Genomic DNA, 21,274 nt, shown 5'->3' with positions numbered 1-21,274 from the left:
TTTTTCATCTTTGGTTTTTATGCAGGAGCCTTAACCAACAACGCTAATAGCAAATATTACTCTAAGTCTTAGCTGAAACAATGTAAACTCAACCTGAAGATAAAATCACTATAGAATCTGAAATTCAAAATAGGCAGTGTTTTAGAACTGTTGAGAGCAAAAAAATGATGGTTAAAGAAACAAAACCGACAGAAGTTGTCTTCGGCCAGGAATTTAGAAGAATGCTGGCTGGCGACTTCAACGTAAAATTGCCAAGTTGAACACTTCAATCTCCGCAATCGGAAGATGAAACTAAGAACCGAAAAAACTCAAAGAGTGTACAGAATCAACAAAGGCCTTGTCGTAGAGGTACAGTCAAGCGATTGACTAGGTAATACTCAAGAAAAAACTTGGAGGTCTATTTATGTCCATCAAGATCACCCAGGAAACATGACAAGGTACGTCAATCGATGGACAATCATTGCTTTTTGGGCATCAGTTTCATATGATATTGAGAAAAGACAGGGTTGACGGTGCACATGAAGGTCTTCTTTTATCGTGCAGTTCCTCTTCAGCAGAAAAGATTACGAATATAGCTGAGTTCATTTACATTCATTGCTCATTAAATTTCGAAAATAACAATCTATCACCTTAAAAAACTTAAAACAACTCGTAAGAAGAAACACAACACGTCAAAATTTGCATCGCTTCGGAATTTTTCGGTCCCGTTTCGATGTAATCTAAATTATCTCGATTATTGGAAAAAATACTCCTAACTCTTTTATCCAATATCACGAACAATTTAAATGACAAACAACACAGTTTCAGGCTCAACCGATGTTGCATTACACAGTTGTTACTTTTCCTGATTGAGTTCTACACAATTCATGACAAAACCAAACGCAAATAACACTTTATCTCAATTTTCCAAAGTCTTTCGACTCAGCCAACCTTTACATCTTTTTGTCTAATCTTCTTGTTTTTAGTCTCGATGATTTTAATTGGAGCAATTCAATCTTCTCTTTCCGACAAGGTTCATTGAATTCAAACAAATCATTTTCTCTCAGACCTATAAAATTTACAAAAGGCGTTTCCTGGGGAAAAGTATTGGGTCTCTTATTCTAAACGGGGAGGATTTTTATAGTCGGATGTACTTTAGTTTTATTCCACGCAGTATAAGGAATCACAAATAATCATCTGGTTGGGTTGAGTGATAAAACATACTAAAACGAGAAAAGCTAATTCGAGAAAAACAGGTTTGAAACTTTTGATTTTTCGTCTAATTTCAGTAACCGGCTATCCTTGATGTTTATCAACTTTTTTGATGTACTCTGTCTTCCTTCTCAATTATATCAAAGTTTTTTTGCTTCGCAGATGATAGAAAATTGCATCGATCCAGAGGTCTTTTTTTCAGCAAGTTGCAACATGATTCCGAAAATCTGGGTCGCTGCTAAGCTGGCAATGGCTACTTTTAACGAATCTAAATTAAATTTGATTCATTTTAAGGCTCAGATCAGTGGCAATCCCAGCATCCTATAAGGTTTGATGGAGTTTGAGAAATTCGTAACTCATCTTGGTCTAGAATTTGTTGCCCATTTGTAGGACGAACACACGGGAGTTATACTCAATAAAGTCACAAAACGTTTCCACTACCTGAGACACAGTATCCCCGTCACTACTTCCTGTGGGATCAAGTATTTTCTATCACAACCATAAGTTATACCAGCACTCTTATATGGTTATCCTGCTTGGTTTCGAGCTTCGAGTTCACGAGAAGATGCATATCGTTTCATAGCCTTCACCTTTGTTGGTGCTTGGGTTATAAAGGTTACAGAACGATACAGACAAATTTTAAAACACTGCCAGTAGTATATATATTGACGGAACAGTGCTTGAGATTTTTTCATGTCGTTTTTCAGAAAAAAGCATTGCTTTGTTTTCGATTTATATTTCCTCATTCAAGAGAATCCATGAAACATTTTTTACACAGTTTGCTACAGACATTTTTGTAAACCACTTAATTAAGCAGTCAGAGATGAAAAATTTAGAGCCTACATACAATTCCACGATTAGTAGATTTCTTGTCCATCTAACATCTACCAAATACGACCCCTATATGACGTGCACACGGACATTGAACTGACAGTGCCTAACGTTTGTTTCTTAGTATACCAACTGAACAATAAGCCTTTTCTGTAAATAAAATACAAAACGTTTGTTTCTAAAAATCTCTAATGGGTCAATAGAAATATAAATGATTATGGTTTACTGATTATGGACAAATGAGAAAAAAAAACAGGAGTCACCAAAAACTACCAGTTACTCTTCGATCTTCAATTTTAGACAAATTAGGTAAATTAGTTTTAATAAAATTATTTTAATTGAATATAAGTTTTTTTTCAAAGTATGTTTTTTCTGTATGTCATTTTACAAACTATGTAGACAAATGCCTTGCAATTAGCCGAGAAAAATCTTTTTGGTAAAACTTCTATTAGAATGAATTTCATTTTGAAGTTCAACTGAACAAAACGTAAAGACAAAAAAAAACTTTAATTTTCAGCAAACTGTAGGCAAGTTTCTACGCTCTTCGAACTAAAATTTATGGCAATAGGAGTTGCAGTCACTGTGTCACTGTGCTTAGAAGTTACTTCTGGTTTTCATGCGATGGTATGAACGCGAAATCTGTTCATGTTTCTCCCGTTGGCTCTATAACTATTAGATGTGAACAGCTAAAAATCTTCATATAATGGATGAAGTTGTTTATCAGAATATAACCAAATAAAAACGTCAGAAGTTGTTTTCAAGGATTTGTTTAACCATTTTTTAAAAAGAGGTCGAAAAAGCATTCCATATGCCAAAACATTCCATAAAAGCAGAAGCACTTTGAAGTTTTGGACTTTAAAAAATGCGTTTGAAAGCTAATGTTAAAACTTCAACCGTAAAAATCTAGTAGTTGTAGAAAAAACGGCAGAAACGTGAAGAAAATTTTATTAAAATTATTGCTTGGAAACTAAAACTTGCAACTTCTGTATCTCTTCACTTCAGAATAAGAAAAACAAAATCAAAAAATCCAAATTCATACCGGATTACAGCGATGTTGAAGTTTGCTTTTTAGCTTCTACTTTAAATATTATAAAAGTTTCTTGTAGTAATGCTCATGGGTACTAAAATTTTCATCAATTAGTGTGCCTTTTCAAAACAAAAAGTATTTGATTTTTTTTTGGTGTGTACATTTGCAAAAGCAAGTGCCTTCTAATCAGAAATTAAACCTTTTCCCCGTCAACAAGTTTTCTTACAAATCTTTAGAGTTGATTCGAGTTGCTTCCTCCGCAATTCGCTATTGGGTAGCGAGTCCCGGTCGGACCTTGTTTTTTTCAGTTTGTTTGAAATTGATTTTTTTTCGCGAAAAAATTTGAACTGTAATTTTTTTCTGCTAATTTTTTATAAGCTTAGTTGCCTCAATTGAAGTTTTTTTTAGGCTGTCAGCGATTTTCATTGTACATGCAAGAGTTTTCCATTTATGTCGTTATTTTGTAAAATTAAAAGCTATGACTTTCAAAGCTTCCTTGTTTTTCCGTTTTTTTTTGCTTAAAAGATTTATTCGGCTTTAAAAAATGTTTGTTTTTTTTTGGCCTAGTTATTTTATTTGTTTTGTTTTAAAAGGCAAAACTGATTGTTTTTTCGTGAGAAAATTCATGTAGTTTGTGTTGGAAAACTTCAAAATTTTAACATTCAATTGCTCAAATTTTTTTGGCGATGGGCGAATCAATAAATTTTGTGAGGTTATTTAAATCTGGTAGTTGTGTTTCTTGGCTCTTTTGTTTTTCTGAAAGTATATTCAATTTGTCGTCAAAGTTTTTTTATTTGATTTTTATTGTTTCATTTCATAGTCACTAATTTGCATTGCTGAACTTGCAATTTATCGCAAGTGATCCAAAGTCCCAATTCGTCTCGATGTTTAACATCCTTTTTTCAAGTTTTTTTTAGAGTGGAGCCCACCATACGAAAGCAATGAGCAGCAATATGTTTACATTGCATGCTGAAGTTAGGTCTGTAAAGCCTTTTTTCCTTCCTGACTTTGTTAAGTTTATTTTGCATGATTTTACATTTTTTTTTCGTAATTTACAGTTTTCAGAAATCAATTGAAACGCTTTTTAGTTTTGCTCTTTTCATACTGTTTTCTGAGTCCGTGAAATTGTATGCGAAACTATTATAATCATTTTTTTTCATAGCATGAAAATGTATGATACATTTTTTTGTCAATCCGGGTAAATCGATCTGATCAGGGGTCTTTTAAAATGGATTCAAATTGACTAAGTGAGATTTGGATGGATTTTAGTGTGTCGAAAAATCCATACAAATTAATTCAAAGCTATTTTTTAGACACTTAAATCAATCCCAAATTTTCAAGAATGATCATTTTAAATCAATATAAAACCATTTCAGTTCCTAAAAAGTACCTTGTTAAACGATTCGGATTGATTTAAAATCAACCTGGGATCAACTTTTAAAACTGATACCTTTTTTTGTCAGTGCGGACACCTTCCTTGTAAAACCACTCGTTGCGCCATAAACTTGATGCTCATGCAAGGTGGGAGGAAAAGGAAAGAAGCGTTATTTTTTTGCAACTCAGTAGCTTAAAAGTTTTCACAAACAACAATCTATCATTTTTAAATTTATTTCTTTTTAAACATTGCTATAATGCAATGAAACATGGTGTGATGCACAAATTAACGGTTATGGATGCACATTTGCGCGTCATAAGCTAAATCGTAAAGTAACGCATCTAGCCATAAAATCACGGGTCTTATGCACTAAACGGCCCAAAATCATTTTTTCTACATCATGAGCTGGAAATCACGCAATCAAGTTTGATTGGGTAATTTTAGCCAATCAATTTCAAGTTACACAGTCAGGCATTCCGATCAACTTTTCTAGCAGATAAAAATATTAGCCGAAGTTGCCGAAAAGGTGGAATTAATTTTGAGTCACTTGTGAAACCTTGCCCAGACAAGCAAAATTCAGTAAAATGGCTTGACAAAACAAAATTTAATTTTTTTTATCATTTCGGCTAATAATTTTATCTGCTTGAAATTTCAATTGAAATGGCAGAAAATGTCGATGGAACTTGATTGGCTAATTAGCCAACCAAACTCATCCAAAATAATTTCAGCTAGATGTAGAAATAATGAAATTGGGCCGTTTAGTGCATAAGACCCAAAATCACTTAAAACAACTATTGAAAATAGAAATTTTGACATGTCGGGGAAGTTGAAAAGAGCCTATGACATTTTTGGTTTGCCTGAAATCATTGAATTCCAATAGTTTGTTGGCTGTATTTTGTTTTCTACAGTTAAATCTCTTAGTTTTTACCTCCAAGTGGAATTACCCGATGTCAGCAATGCCCGTAGTGGTGGAGGCATTCGGTTCCTTTCAGGCCCACATTCGCATCAAGCTCTTACTTTTTTTAACCCACTGAGCCAAACGATATATACTTTTAAAGCCTACTGAGGCCTTATGCCAGTTAATCTAACGGAACAAAATAGAAAACGGTCAATATCATTTAGAACACATGCAATCATTGCGCTCATTACTGCGGTGTCGTGGATTCTTAATTTTTGTTCATCCCACGCCATTATAAACTTGTATATTTTTTTCTATAATTATGTATACGCTTGAAAAAGTTTTCCGTAAGATATTATCGGGTTTGAAAAATGCTAATTTGGGCTAATTGATTTGCACGAAATTCCAGGAAATCTGTAAACAAGTAGCGAAGGCAGCGATATAAACCTAGTCTTAACCCTGGCCATTATCCGGCTCAGAATCCATTCTAAATTAATTTGAGGCAAAATTTAGTGATCCAAATTTTGCGTTACTAGACATTGTCTCTGAGAAAGATTTTTGGAAAATAAACGGAAAATATTTTCAATTTTTTTCATTTTCGCTTGAAAACTGCTTCAAATGTTTTTAAGCAAAATTTACTCTAAGCACTTTGAAGGGCATTGGGAAAATTCACGGCTGTCCACTGTTACGATCAGTCTTGCTTTTTCTATTCACTTGCTCAGACTTAATTACATTGAAAACAACATTGTTTGTGAGCGCGCAACTTTTTTGGTGTTATGCTAAAACATCTATAGTATGCATATATAAAATCATCTAAAGTGTCAAGCTACATATGTAATGGCATTCATATCAAACTATACATCTAATGAAAATATATAATAACGCGTCTATCAGTTAAATCTGATGCAAAAAATCTAGCAACTTGTTGTTTACAGGTTCGTCAGTTGTTATAACTTTTCATTGTTAAAATGTATGTATTTTTTGCATCCGATTTTTTTCTTTTTTAGAATAAAAACTTAACTTTAATCCCATTTCATTATAATTAGACTCTAGCACCTTTGTGTTTTATTTCTTCGAAGCCATTTTGAAAACGCTTTTTGGGGTTTTCTGACAGTACTTGAGTTTGAATTTAAACATTATCAAACTTTTGAAAAGTTCAATAACAATTATACTAAAATGCCACATTACTTGAGTTTCAAACTCGATTTTTATTGCTTTTTTGATTTGATTACAAAATAACTTTTTTCGTCTATACATCCAAATTTGCGGTAGTGGTTCGTTCGTCACGTGGGTTGTTCAGCACAATCTGTCGGTTCCTTCCTGGTCGGCGTCTCTCCATTCGGCTCTTCTGCCAAGTTGAGATGGTTTGCATGGGCAGGCCTAGAAGTCCCCCGAGAATTAGGAGGACCCCGGCGAACACAAAACACAGCATGTAAGACTTGGACTCTTCGTTGTAGAGCAGACCTGAAAAGTAATGAAAATTGTATCATAAATGTTGTTTAGAACAGAACAACTTGAGCATGAGCAAGAATCGGTTGGCGACAGAACTAAAACATTCCAAGATTTTTTTAAAATATTTTGCTTTTCGATAACTACAAAATTAATAAGCAGATCTAGAGCTCAACCTGGTAACTTAACGCTTTAAATTAAAAATTTTAGGATACATACCATCTCCACAACAGTTCAAGGTCACTTTTTCTTAAATTTCTATCAACAACCCAATCTTCCTCGTCGACAATATTCACTAAGTACACCTTGCGAATTAGCTTTGCAATTAGATTTTTTGAATTTCAGCGTGAACCAAAAGAACTTGAAACGAAATGCTTATATTTAAAGCCTCTTTGGGTGTCTTAAAATGTGATGATAACTTAACTTTTAAAAGCACGATATTTGAGGCTAGATGAGAACAAATTTAAAACAACCCGCCGTTCCTACCTAGCAATGGTCCCCCCAGCATGGCCGCCAACCCCATGAACAAGAGACAGTAGCCCAGTCCATTGGTCAGTCTGTCCACTCCCATCAACTGAACTATGGCCAGAGACTTCATACACACGTGACCCGCTAAAAAAAACAATTTTCGAAAATACTTAAATCTGTTCAAATTATATTCACGTGTGATCATTTGTTATGAAATCAAGGCGAGTTAATCCAACTCAGAAAGCATTCCAAAATGAAGTTTATGTCAGACACATGAAGTGGGTATCCGAACATCCATGGCTAGCCATGATACGAGAAGACTTATCGTCGATTGCATTCAGTTTCCTCAGTGAAGATTTCACTTAAGCTCTTCGGTTTTCCCGAATGCTGCAATTTTTTTTCTTTGAGCACAATTTAAAGAACTATCATTCAATTCAGTTTTATCGAACCGCTATTGTTGAAAAATTTCAAAAAGGCGACTGAAAATAAACCTATCTATTTAAGTTATTTAAGGTCTTGATCAGAATTTGTAATGATTCGACAAGTAGTTTTCTTGGTGAGTAGGTGTTTGAAGTTAGAAAATGATTAATTGTCTTGGTGACTAAAATAGCAGCATGTGATTTATTATTAACTCTTTCGACTGATTTTAAATTAGGTATCTCGTAGCTAGCTTGAATTTTGTATGACTATAAGTTTTGTTCTAAAAATATGGTATCGTGTTTGGTCCTTTGTGCTTTCATAATTTAAAAAAATTACCGCGACCTATATAAGTGTCTGAGCTACGTTCATCGACTCTTAATAACAAGTTAAGATCTCTTTGCTTTTTCATGTAGCTAGGGGGAGAAGATCGTTCACTTGGCGCCAACAATTTTTTCTTTACTCAATCAGAATACAGCATTGTACACGGTGGTTTAAGAGCATAAATTTGTCACTAAATTTTGGGGAGGGGGCAACCGAAATTGTGGTAAGTTATGGATCTTCAAAAAGCCTCTATTCATCTTTTGTTTAAGCAAGTTTTTTCTCAAATTAACTCACCAATAACCAATCCAAATATGGCAGAGTATGAGGCCATTGTCCAGTAGGAGGTGAGGAAGGGCAGGACTATGGTGCAGCAGCCGGCCACGATCATGGCCCAGTTCATCAGACGAACACAGTCCAAAATCTAGTGAAACAGAATATAAATATAGGGTATAGTTAACCTTCGCCTTACAGTGATTTAACAGTTTCATTATATTTATTTTCAGCAGCTGGAAAAAACTTTTTACTTCAAATTGTTATGCAACTCATTCGTCATAACTTAGCCCCATTTTCATGCTTATCTTAAGTCAGTTTCGAGCGAGAGGCTTCAGTGCTTCTTTTCTAGGGTGAAAAAAGACGCTGACCTTGAGAGAGACTAGGAGTCCGAAGAGGGGTCTTCCGATCGTATTTGAGATGCCAATGATTGAGATGAGGAAGGAGGCACTGTTCGCATCTATGCCGTGGATGGCCGCAAACGCACTCAAGTAGCCGAAGGGAGCGAAGAAGCCTAAAACATTCCCTCGTTTATGTCTTAACTTTTGACATACACTTTTATTTTACAACTTTTTTATATTTCTCTATAGCAGAATATATAAAAGAAAAGGAAATCTGTTACTCTATTTTTTCTGAAATTAGAAAAAAATATATAAACTAGTATTAGATGTTGTATGATAAAGTATTATCGACTTATATGATGTTACTGCAGTGAAATGGATAACGGAAATTGAATCATAAAAGTATTCGACATAGATTGAAAAAAATGAAAACGCAGTAAGACTCAGATTGATAGCTTTCCATATGTGATAATTAAATTTGTGAAACAAGCTTGGAAAGTCGAAACAACAAAAACACGTTTTTTTCCTTGCCTATTGAAATCAATTTTTGATCATTACCAATCCAAGCATTTCGCTTATTGAAAAAAAAGCAGAAAAAAATATAAGAAAGGAAACTTCTCAATGTTTTAATAGCAAAAAAAACTTCCGATAACACCAGCTATCACTGCAAACAAGCCTTGTTAACTGATTACTGGAATAGTCACTGAAATCAAGGAAACCAAAAAATCGATAGAAATTTTCAAACTTCGAGTTTTAGCGATAACAAAGATCACTTTTTATAGTTTTTTCTTAATAGAAAATATTTCTTTAAACTTTTTTGGTACACTGATAAAATTCGTAATTATTCACGCGAGCTTTCATATCGGCTTAAACTAAATTTTAATCAAGTTTTTTTTTCGAATTTGCATTTCTATTATTGGAGGGCGCAATTTGCGTTCCATTTGGCAAATTTAATTGAAGTGAGCTCAAATTAAAATAAAACAATCTTGTGCGTTAACAATTTTTTGAAAAATCTGAGAAAAGAAGAAAACTACTGTGCTTAAATAAGTGTTTTCACTTCGTTCAAAACTGAACTAAAGCCTCAAGAAAACTTTTTGCAAATGATAGCACTCGACCCTAATTGACTTTTGTGTTTGGCATCTGATTTTTGCATGAAAAAACACAGGCTAGGGCAATGTTCCTTCCTCTCACTCTGAGGTCGTGCAGAAGAAAAAGGCGAATAAAACAAATATGAAAAATAGGAAAACTAGGGTATTTGAATTATAAGAAGGATTTGACGCTGACAAATGAAGTTGATTGACACACTCATTCAACAATCAATAGAAATATTTTATATTGAATCCGGTTTGCCCTTAGGTTCTTAGCACGAGGCGGGGACTTTGACGGGCAAATATTTGTAGCCGGCAGCTCCTGGCAGACATGATCAATTTCCATATTCCATTTCAAATAACTTACATATAGGCAAAAGTTCCCAAACGATTACTTTGAATGCCAACGAACAATAACACATTTGGTTGCTTCGCAGTAGCTAGCAAAATGATAAATCAAATTGTAAATAATTTTGCTCAAAAAAGAGACGCGCCCTAGAAATAGTCATTAAATGAAAGTATCTGCTCATGAAAAAATCAGAAATTTGAAAAAAAAAAGTTAAAAAAAAAAAACGGCTGTGGCGAAAGGAGACACCGAATGAGTGGCCATGTTTCCACCTCACTAATAAGAGGTCAGTGGATCGAGACTCACCGTGACCGTTGCTTGATGGCGAGGAAAAATTACCCAGCCCAGAAAAAAACGAGAAATTTGCAATAAACTAAACATGAGAGTAAAGATCCGAAGAGCTCGTATGTTGGCCCTTTTCCTCGTGAATAAATGAACTTAACATATTTTAAAATGACTCATACAAACCCAGGAATCCAACGACGCTCGACACCAAGAGCATGATGAAACACCTGTCCTTGAAGATCTCCAGGCCCAGCATGTTCATGAGTCCGTTCACGAACTTATTGTTATGCAACTTCCTATGTAGCTTCTGATCCTCGTGTTCAGATATTATGTCACCCAAATCGCCGAGGGCCGAACCGTTTCGTTCTCGTGTGCCTTCATTGTTGTTGTTGTTATTGTTCATATCTCCCGTAGAGAGATTAATAGTGCTGACACTATAGAACAAATCCTTCTTTCTAAGGGGTTCCGCAGCCGATACACTCAAATGCGAAACGTTCGAAGGTCGACCTCGATTGTTTCTAATCTCATTTTTGATTTCGGCGTTCATCTCAAAACCCGAGAGACGGGCCGAGCTGTGCTGCAAGTGTGCGCTGCCGTTACCATACTCCGAGTTTTCAAACGTTCGGTCGCTAAGGTCCTCTAGAGTCTTTGAAAGCTGTGGTTGCGCGGCTTGTGATTCAGTTTGACTACAATTAACTGTCGTCATGCTTTGACACAGTCCATTAGTTTTCTTTCTGTTCATCATCGCCTTTTTGAGCAACATAGGTTCGTTTTTACCTCTGCCAGTGCGTCCGGAGCTAGCAGCAAACGCGACACTTTGCGAGCTTCCTCGTTTTTCGAAGTCGCTCACTCGGATCTCAGGAATTTCGCCTTCGGCTCTGTCGTCGACAGAAGTTTCTGAGTACGAGTTCGCATCTTCTTCCTCAGTGGGACTCGAATCTTGGCCCTTGTGTCCATTCAGTTCAACTTCTTTATTTATGTGATGCGTTCCAGCGGACTTCACTTTGGCTTTTTTGGACTGTCCGTTTCTGAAGTTCGGTGGAACTGGTCTATAAAGCATGGCCAGTGGAGCGCACAGGAAGACCATAGCTGCTAGACCATACATAGAGAATCTCCATCCCCAGTGGTCAATCATGAGGGTGCAGAGGGGAGGCAGCACAAACATTCCCACTCCGCTTCCGGCAACTGTGATTCCGGTTGCGACTCCTCGCTTCTTCTCGAACCAGAGACCCACAATGACCAGAGAGGGCAAGTAGAGGAATCCGAAAGCCAGCCCTGAAAAATTAGGAACATAAGTCAAAAAGTTTCATTTGAGTTGAAGGATGAAGAGTTGTCTTTTCCTCGATTCTGGTAGCAAAATGTTTCCCCAAGGTTTAGGCCACATGGTGCTAAAAAGATATTACGCCCGTTTTTTAAGGCCGAACAAGCTTGAAGATCTTTTTTTCAAAAAGTTTTTGGCGCCCATCTGGATAACTTGTTTAGTAAACAGCACGCGCTCAAAAAATCTAGACCAAATTGGGTAATTATGAATAATTAATCACGCTTTTCTAGATTTTTTGTAAAAATCAGAATTAAAAAAAATTGCTGGCAAATAAAAAATGACAATGGTTTGTTTTGATGCTAAATTTGTATAGACTTGTTGCTAAATTTGGAAGAAATTGAAAAAAAACAACACCTACCAGTTCAAGTGTAATCATTAGGGTTTGTGACTTGCCTGTGGATATGCCGAAAGAGAGGATGAGGATGTCGACCGAGGAGGCGAAGGATGCGAGGGCGAGGGAGGCGGCAGCCCACAGACACCCCACCAGAGACACCACTCGACACCCCAGGATATTTGTAGCCGCGGCTGCCAGAGGAGCTGAAACGGAGAAGTTTGCCATTAGAATAAATTTCAGTTTAGCAATTACTTCTTTTGATCACGATGCAATTTTTAACACAAATTGTAGAAGCTAGAAATATAATTCTCAAAAATTTATGCTTTAAGAAATAATAAATTTTTGGAAATAAACTCATTTCTTACAACGTACTACTTGATGAACAGAAAATAACGCATAAAATTAATTTTTGCGTTTGTTTTTACAATTGAACAGGATTGCAAAAGTTGCAGAGGTATTATAACTTACAAATAGCAAGATAGCATCCAGAGCAGAGTGATCCAATCCAGGCAGTCTTGGACGCCGACTCCTCGAACTCCCGAAGGAACACGGGGAAGTAGACTCCACACGAGTAGGCTATCCCGTCCAACACCATATTGTTGAAGAAAGCCGCCAACACTATCAACCATCCCCACCCTCCGTCAGGTGCCGCCTCCATTTCGGGGGCCCTCTCAGGCGCCCCGTCTTCATCTTCGGCATCTTCGCCGTACAATCCTAGTCGCCGGTCATTCGGATCTAGGTCCTCGGGTTGGATGATTGTCAACGGGAGGGGTTCGGAGTTTTGAGTCGTGTCATGGTAACTCGGAGGTACGAAAAACGGCGGCTGCTTAACTGACGAGTTGCCAGCTGTTGCCATGAGCACCATGTCGTTTGAATCATCTCCATGAGTTTGTTCAGCCCGTGATGTCAAATAAGGTCTGAGTCCTTCGTTTTCAGTCATTTTTGGTCTGATGTTTTTTTTATGTCCAGTTTCTGTGAAAAAGATGACTTTTTTGTAACAGACCAAATTCCAAATTATACAATTGATTATATTTAAGAAAAGTTGCAGTTTACAATTTTTCTTCCTTGGTTGTTTTACTTTTTCTGGTGGTTTGAAAAATAAAGTTGAAAGAAAAATAATAATAAAATAACTTTTGGATTGTGTTATAAAAATAAAAGTTGGCTCAGCGGTCTTTTTCGTATATAATAATAGTAAAAGTGCGACGTGTTGTTTTATTTTATCTATTACGTGATACGGAGAGCATTTATACTGTAAATTTTACTTTCAGTTTTTGAGTTCGACTGTTTTTGGCTTGACTATTAACGATTTTTGCAACAGAGTGCAAAAAATATCACATGACGTTTCGTGCCTGGCTCTGAAAATAATATGCCAAAAATAGTTCAAAAAATTCACAGGCTCAAGCAAGACTGATTTGAGACTATGTTCACATGTTTGAAGTTTGACCGCGTGGCTACCTGCACAAATTGCGAACAACAGCTAAAATGATAGATGTCCGCTTTTGAAGGGGAGCGCGCACCGAAAAACGCAATTATTTGGCCTGCTTTTTTGTCAAACATTTGCCTACCGCGCAGAAACTTTGGCAAAACTTTGTTCTCGGAAAATCAATTGGGTCGACCTGAAAAAAGCCGCCAAAATTTTCGAATTTTATTTTTCAAAAACCGCCCATCCCCCTCGAGAAAATCCTAGATCCGCTCCTGCTTCAGAGTTCAATGTTTTCGAAGAAAAAAGTCAGTTGTAAAAAAAAATTAAAAAACGCAGTAGCGTATTTAGGGGGGGGGGGGGGGGATTGCGGACGTTTCTCTTTAGGGATTCGACCCCCTGCCGACCCAAAGGGTCCCCCCTTTGTACTATTTAGAGATATCTATTTTTGGTGAGGTACCCTTATATTTTTCTAAAATCGCCTTGGGCGCCAATATATACTAATTTTTGAGAGGGGAGCGCGCGCCGAAAAAACGCAATTTTTTAGTCAAAGTTTTCCAAAAAGCCTAAAAACGTCTTGGAAAATTTGGTTGAAATGGGGTATTTCTAGTGATTAGGGTGAGTTCAGAAAATCAAATTGGTCGACCTAAAAAAAGTCGACAAAATTTTCAAAATTTTTTTGAAAATCTACCCCCCTCGAGAAAATCCTAGATCCGCCCCTGAAAAAATGGCAGGCGAGCTACTTTTTTTTCTAAATCTAGCTACTTTTTTCCTTCGGCGCTAATCTTTACTAACTTTGAGGGGGTAGCTCGCGCCGAAAAAACGCGTTTTTTGGTCGAAATTTTCCAAAAAGTGCCTAAAAACGCCTTTTTTGGCCTTTTTTCAAAAATTTGCCTGCGTCGCACAAAATTTGGCCAATTTACGGTCTTTATATATCAGGGGAGGATCTAAGATTTTCTCGAGCGGGGGGGGGGGCGGATTTTCAAAAAAATTTCGAAAATTTTTTCGACCTTTTTTTTTTACGTCGACCGAATTGATTTTTTGAGCTCTCCTTCAGCGCGGTTTAGTCCCTATTTTGGCCAAATTTTCTGCGCCACAGTCCAAAAAAGGCGTTTTTAGGCACTTTTTGGAAATTTTTGACCAAAAATTGCGTTTTTTTTGGCGCGCGCTCCCCCCTCAAAATTAGTATGTATTGGCGCCTTAGGCGCCTTTAGAAAAATTTTAAGGTCAGTCAGCCAAAAATGCATATCTCAAAATAGTACAAAAGGGGACCCTTTGGAACGGCAGAGGGTCGAATCCTGAGATGCGGCGTCAGCCACCTCGCCCCCCCTAAATTCGCTACTGCCAAAAACATTTCCTAAAAATTTTGATTATTGCTTTCGGTTTCTTCTGTTCTTCTGCATCAAAATTGCACCCCCTCGTGAAAACTCCGGATTGCAACCACAATTGATATCTTCAGCAAAACGAAAACTATCAAGTTAATTAATCAAAATGAAAATTATCACAAAAATGAAAAACAATTCAGTTTTTTCCCTCAAAAAAGACAAAATACGATAAATCAATGGACCTGAACTTTCTATCTGGCAGCATGTCTCAGAAGTTTTTCTTGTATCTGGTAAAATAACAAAAAAAATTTCAAGCAGAAATTAAAATAGCCGTTTATATGTGATGTTCAACCTTTCAACCGTATAGCCGTTTAACGTACAATTGTTGATATGATTGCAGGGCACTACCTCTAAGGGAGCGCCACAATGCTACGAGAAATTTTAACGGTGGTTTTGAAAAAACTAAAGTTTTATAAAGATCCTGTTTTGCCAAAAAAATTAACCCGCTTATGAGAAATTTTGAATTCACGTTATTTCAGCACTCTCTCCTCTAAAAAAGAAATACCAAAGCCGAAGTTTGTTCATCCCGAAATTGCTGTCGTAACATAATACCAAAGAGTGCTCCAATTGCAAAAAAAAATTTGCCAATCAGAATTGTGGTGTGAGTCAGTCGCCTCCCACCAGCCGGCCAAGAGGTACATTACTGATTCAAGCAGCTTCATGGTAAACAATTATCAAATAAGTTTTTTTTTATAACTTTGACCCTTGAACGGTTATTTGATTGAAACCAGTAGCGGATTTAAGGGAGGACACCCCCCCAGGGATTCAGCCCCCTGCCGACCCGAAGGGTCCCCCCTTTGTACTATTTTGAGATATCAATTTTTGGCTGACTGACCGTAAAATTTTTCTAAAGGCGTCTAAGGCGCCAATACATACTAATGTTGAGGGGGGGAGCGCGCGCCGAAAAAACGCAAATTTTTGGTCAAAATTTTCCAAAAAGTGCCTTAAAAGACCTTTTTCGGCCTGTTTTTTTTAAATTTTGCCTGCGGCGCAGAAATTTTGGCCAAAACAGGCTCTTTGTAGTGCTTTGGGAGAGCTCGTTAAATCAATTTGGTCAATTAAAAAAAAGGTCGAGAAAATCCTAGAGCCGCCCCCTGCTCATAAATCATCTTTCTACATAAATTTTTCGGCACTGTCAAATTTCAGCGTTTCTCGCTTGTTTTCCTCCTATTCCGTGTGATGTGTTTTTTTTTCATTTCCTTTTGTTTGTTAGAATACTAAAATTGTAAAATATATAAAATTTTGTGTAATTTTTTATGGTTTCAATCACTATCAGAACATCAAGAAGATTCCAGTAAACAAAATAACAAAACTTGACCTTTTTGTTAAGAATAAATGCTAATTGCTTATTTAAATATTGAACCCTTTTAATTTTGAGCATTTTTCCATTGAGAAGGCTAAAGCTAATGCGAACACTTAAAACGAACACGCAAACGAATTTCTAAAAAATAAATTGCAAATTATTCAAGAGTTTGAACTTGAAGGTTTTTTTTTAATGAGAACCAGAATAAATAAAAACTTAAATTAAAGATGACGGATAAATATTCAAAAAAGAAATGAAAAAAAATCACATGGATCAATTGCTTAAGCCTGCATCTGGAGGTTCTATGACTCTCAAAATGGCACATGAAACTGAATTCAAGATATCCATCAAAACTTAATCGCCAACAGCTTTCACTTCGGTCTCATGACTTATTTCAAACTGACCTTAAATTTTCTGAAATGAATTTTGTTTACTAAATTCTTTAAATTTTTCTTCGAAGATTTGCACAACTTGAACCAATGAAAGAACGACTCAAGTTGAAATAGTTTTGAGGGCGGAATTATTCACCACTCTCAATAACATACTTAAGGTAAACCCTTGTTGGTGTTCATTAAAATCTGTATAAAGTTTCAGTCCTTTTTGCAGCTAGATAAAAAACTCGCGTCAACGTCAAAATTATTAAGTTCGGCAAAACGCAACTAAAATGCCGGTGATCTACTTAACAATCTCCCCCTTTCAAGAAAGGGGGGGGGAGATTCTTTAGTAGATACAATAAGGGGGGAGGGGAGATTGTTAAGTAGATCCATGCCGGTGCAGTACAACAGTGCCGAAAAAAAATTAGCTCAACAGTGCCGAAAATGAAAACCTTGTTCAACAGTGCCAAAAATTTGAACAAGTTTCAACATATTAAGTGCGGCAATCAAAAAATAAACGGCGAACGTTTATGATCTTAAGTGCCACTTTAAGATTTCGAGCAAGAAAATTTGCAATTTAGACTTTTTGGCCCCAAAATAATTGTTCAATTTTCAGGGGGAGGGTTCTCATGCTAGAAAGACCGAATGCTTAAAAAATTTCAAGCAATCAAAATCGCTCAGCGTTTCTATTGGCTAAATGCCTTTCTCACAAAATCGAAGTCATTATTAACAGAAAATCTATTTAATCAGTGAAAAGTAATCAAAAATATTACAAATTGCGGGTTACAACCGCATTATTGGGGCAGTACAATAGTGCCGAAGTACAACAGTGCCGAAAATGAAAAAGTGTTGAACAGTGCCGAAAATTGATGATTTTCGGCACTGTTGAACAATAAAATTATTTTCGGCACTGTTGTATTTCGGCACTACTGTGTTGCCCTCAGAGAGGCGTTCAACAGTGCCGAAGTACAAGAGTGCCGAAAATAAAATTATAGTTCAACAGTGCCGAAAATCATCAATTTTTGGCACTGTTGAACACTTTTCCATTTCTGGCACTGTTGTACTTCGGCACTGTTGAACGCCCCAGCATTACTGTTCAGATAATCATCAAGATTAATGTGTTCAAAATCATAAGAATTTCCCAGTCTTGAAAACTCATCTGCATATTATCTAATCGGTCAATACAGTGCTGATTTAAATTAACCGGACAAAACGCGTTAAACTTGAAATTTAAAACCCGTTTTTCTCAAATTGGGTCAAATTTAGGTGAAAACTTATGAAAAAAAAACTTGCTTAAAGTTTTAGCAGAATTGATATGGTGTAATTTTTTTTGCGAAATTCGGGCCCAAAATTTTACCCCAAAAATGGGTCATTTCGGCCTTTCTTAGTTAATCAAAAATTACGCCGAAAATACCCACTCGATCGCAGACATAATTATATCAAAGTCAGCCCCTTACGTAGCCCAACAAACTTTAAGAAGGGTGTTATCTCCAAAAGTTTGCGCAAATTGTTTAAAACTTCTTATTAAGCAAAAATTCTGGGTTTTATATAGTAAAAATCACATTTTTTGACTATCAACTAGTTTTTTTTTTCTCTGATACAGGTTTATGGAGATTTAACCCCTCTTAAACTTTGTTGGACTGTGTAAGAGGCTTCTTGTGAAGTATTTTTCCTTATCAATTAACAAAATAGTTTCAGCGTAATTCTTGATTAAGTGAAAAAAGCCAAAATGACCCATTTTTCGGGGAAAATTTTTGTTGAGAATTTCGAAAAAAATGACGCCATATTAATTCTGGTGAAAATCTAAGCAATTTTTGTTCTGTTCACTTGTTGTCTAATCTCAACCCAATTTGAGAAAAACGCGTTTCAAAATTCAAATTTTGTTCGTTTTGTCCGGATAATTTAAATCAGCACTGTATTAATGGTCTGGATTTATTTTCTTACTTTGAAATTTTCGCGATTTTCTTCAAGATTTTGAATACTCAATTCTGATTGGCTGAAAGTAAGCTAAAAGTAATTTCAAGCATTCGTTCCTTCAAGCATGAGGGACGCCACCAGTTGCAGATGCAGACATTTTGCCGCCAAAAATTGGAGTGAATTTTTTTTGTTAAATAGCCTCAGTAACTTCCCGCTTTTAAGAAAATGTTAGAAAATGCGTTTAAATTATTCTGAAAATTTCCCGCCTTTTTCGGCATTGCTGTACTTCGGTACTCTTGAACGCCCCAAAATGCCGAACTAAAATTTTTTAGCTCCGCAAAATGCAATTAAAATGCTGAACTAAATTCTGAGGTGTCAGCGTGCAAAATTTCAAATCGAGTCTTATTCACATTTTGGGCATTTTTTTTTCGGATATTGAGCTCTGGCCACAATTTTTCCATTTGCTCAACGTTAGATAATTAAATAACGAAGTGGCTAAACTTTTGACCTTTTTACAATGATAAACATATAAATTTGGTACATAATGAATTGATTTGTCCTACTTGTACTAATGAACGTTAGAGTAAATGGGAATTCACAACCTCATTGATCAGTATAACTCAGAGGTGTAAGTAAATAGGTTGTATTTACATTTTTTAAACCTGAAAAAAAACTATGTCAATTGTAATCAGTAACTTGGAAACATTTCGAGCAGCAACGTAGGCGAAAATTTCTTGGTATGCCTAAAACAAAATAATTAGATATAAAAATTTTACAGTTCGATTTTACTGCTCAGTTTTTTAGAGGTTTGCAGTGCATCTCTAAGTGAAATCTGAATAAAGTGTCAGAAAGTCAGATGATTCAAAATTTTAATTTTTTTTTTACCGTATGGTTCAAATAAGTTACAAATTGAAAAACGACGTCAAAAAACTAAAATATTTTATCAATTGAGAAATACTTTTCTGAAAATAATCTTACCTTATGCAGCCAATTGCATCTTGGGAAGACCAAAGTTGGTAATTTCTGCTCAATTTAGTTCGCAATAACTGCGCTAAGGAAATACTGATAAAAATGAGTTGAAGAGGACAATATTTTTCTGTTGCAAAAACACTGCAGTTCAATTATATTATCACAAATGCATTTTTTGTTGTTTTTTTTTCTGCAAACTGCAAAATGCATTTACGTACACAAATAAGCAGATGTCAATTTTTTTCTGCAGGAAAAAACTGCGGCGGACAAAACAAAATGAGCATGCAATGCTTCAAGAGTATAAAACACGCGCGACTGAAGGGAAAGGGGATAACGTGTTGTGAAAAACTGAAGAAGCTTTGAACGGACTGCGTTTATTCCTACGACAATGTGCGACACGTGAACAAATTTTGAAGGGATTATTCGACTGAAAGGGAAAGGAATATCAGGGACTGCCTCTGTATTCCATATATGGAAAATGTATCTTTCTCTCCGCGTGTAGAAAACAGGAGAGGGAATTCATTATACAAATATGTGGTAGAATTCCCTGCTTTTCTTCGCAAAATCTGAGAAGACGCGGCTGCTATACATAAAGTTACCGTGAAATGACCATTTTACATAGGCAGAGGGGAAACTTTGAGGTATTTACAGGGTGGGTCAGTTGAGCTCATTTGAATGCAATATTTCCCGTATAAAGGTGAAGGACAGAAAATTAGGATAACCAGAAAAGTCGGTCACGTCTGGGTCACGTCTAGGTACTTAATTGCTTATGGGAGTGCACTAGGAATATATATGTTTTTTGAGGTGGATCAAGTTGATTTCTGAGTCTCCGTGGACAGCCGATTGTGCCAAATTACGATTCAAATTTAACATTTTGTCTCCACTAAAAACAAAAATAAAAGCAACTTTTCAACATTTTTTCATTGAGTAAATATTGATAACAAAAAAGGTTGGTTTCAGACTGCCTCAAAAAATGTGGCACTGCTTTTTGTACCGGGGCCTTCTCTTCATAATAGCCACGTTTTTTCAATTATTTTTTTAATCGTCTACCCTTGCTTGTGATTGATGCACCATTTGACATAATATGCAAATTGCACCATCTGAAAACTTGATAAGAAAATAGTTTCTACCTCTAGCACCATGACAATATAAGTCAAGAAAACTTGATATATTACATAATATTTAATGTTCAGGGGCTGATTTAAGATTTCTCGTGGCAAAGGCAGATTTTCGTAAATTTTTCTAATTTTTTTCTACCTTTTTTTAGGTCAACCAAAATGGTTTTCCGAGAATATCCGAGAACATCTGAGACTCCAAGAACATTATGAAGACCCCCGTTCTTTTTCCTCCTTTCCCCCCACCGGCGAGTTTTTGTTATAAGTATTTTTCTGCTCACATTGTCCGGTTGTTACAAAAATCGGTATCTGTACTTACTAGGCAATGACAAGCATATTTCTTCTTCATATTCAACGCGGTAAACTCCTTTTTACACCATGAAATTGATACTTATGTGAGGTGCGGTGGCGGAGGGGGGGGGGGCGGTGGAGGAAAAAGAGCCAAGACCGCACTTAAACCAAAAATTTTGCAATGCTGGCAAACTTTTGAAAAAAAAACAGGTCAAAAAAGCCGTTTTTGATCGTTTTTGGAAAATTTGAACATCAAATTGCGTTTTTCACCCTCAAAGTTAGTTTATACTGGCGCTCAAGGCTGCCCTAGAAAAGTTATAGGGTTAGTCGGCCTAAAATGGATGTTATAAAATAATACCAAGGGGGGACCCTTTGCTTGGTGAGGGGGTCAAATCCCTGAGAGAGAGGGAGGGGGAAGGGGGGGGGGGGGGGGGGGTTGGGGAATGGCTGTTGAGCCTTCGACCTCTCTCTCCCTTCTAAATTCGCCCTTGAAAACCTTACCATTAGAACTATTGTGTTCAAAAATTGAAAAATG

General features: G+C 36.3%; 2 protein-coding genes across 4 annotated transcripts in view; both read right to left on the bottom strand.

The window, feature by feature from the left end:
* Positions 1–21,274, bottom strand: part of LOC134852131 (laminin subunit gamma-1-like) — a 273,304-nt gene that overhangs the window by 214,480 nt on the left and 37,550 nt on the right. The gene's annotated exons all lie outside the window — the stretch shown is intronic.
* LOC134851064 (monocarboxylate transporter 5-like) lies at positions 6,068–19,788 on the bottom strand. Of its 2 annotated transcripts, none has more exons than XM_063866967.1 (8): positions 19,343–19,788; positions 12,434–12,937; positions 12,025–12,168; positions 10,494–11,585; positions 8,622–8,764; positions 8,275–8,401; positions 7,258–7,383; positions 6,068–6,786 (listed from the first exon to the last, which is right to left on the bottom strand). In XM_063866967.1, exons 2-8 carry the CDS (start codon positions 12,903–12,905, stop codon positions 6,572–6,574), a joined length of 2,319 nt encoding a protein of 772 aa, XP_063723037.1. In that variant the 5' UTR covers positions 12,906–12,937; positions 19,343–19,788; the 3' UTR covers positions 6,068–6,571. The 2 variants fall into 2 exon arrangements, with proteins under 2 accessions (XP_063723037.1, XP_063723038.1); XM_063866968.1 differs by lacking the exon at positions 19,343–19,788 and adding an exon at positions 16,089–16,290.

Source organism: Symsagittifera roscoffensis, chromosome 7 (genome assembly GCF_963678635.1).
Source record: "Symsagittifera roscoffensis chromosome 7, txSymRosc1.1, whole genome shotgun sequence".
Lineage (NCBI taxonomy): Eukaryota > Metazoa > Xenacoelomorpha > Acoela > Convolutidae > Symsagittifera > Symsagittifera roscoffensis.
Note: the sequence above shows the minus strand (reverse complement) of the source record. Positions and strands in the feature narration are given on the sequence as shown.

Excerpts from the sequence above, each read along its gene's own strand:
- LOC134851064 (XM_063866967.1), bottom strand. The coding sequence starts at position 12,905 with ATGACTGAAAACGAAGGACTCAGACCTTATTTGACATCACGGGCTGAA. Across the intron at positions 8,402-8,621 it reads GACTCCTAGTCTCTCTCAAG|ATTTTGGACTGTGTTCGTCT; the intron begins GTCAGCGTCTTT and ends CTGTTTCACTAG. Across the intron at positions 7,384-8,274 it reads CATATTTGGATTGGTTATTG|CGGGTCACGTGTGTATGAAG; the intron begins GTGAGTTAATTT and ends TGTTTTTTTTAG.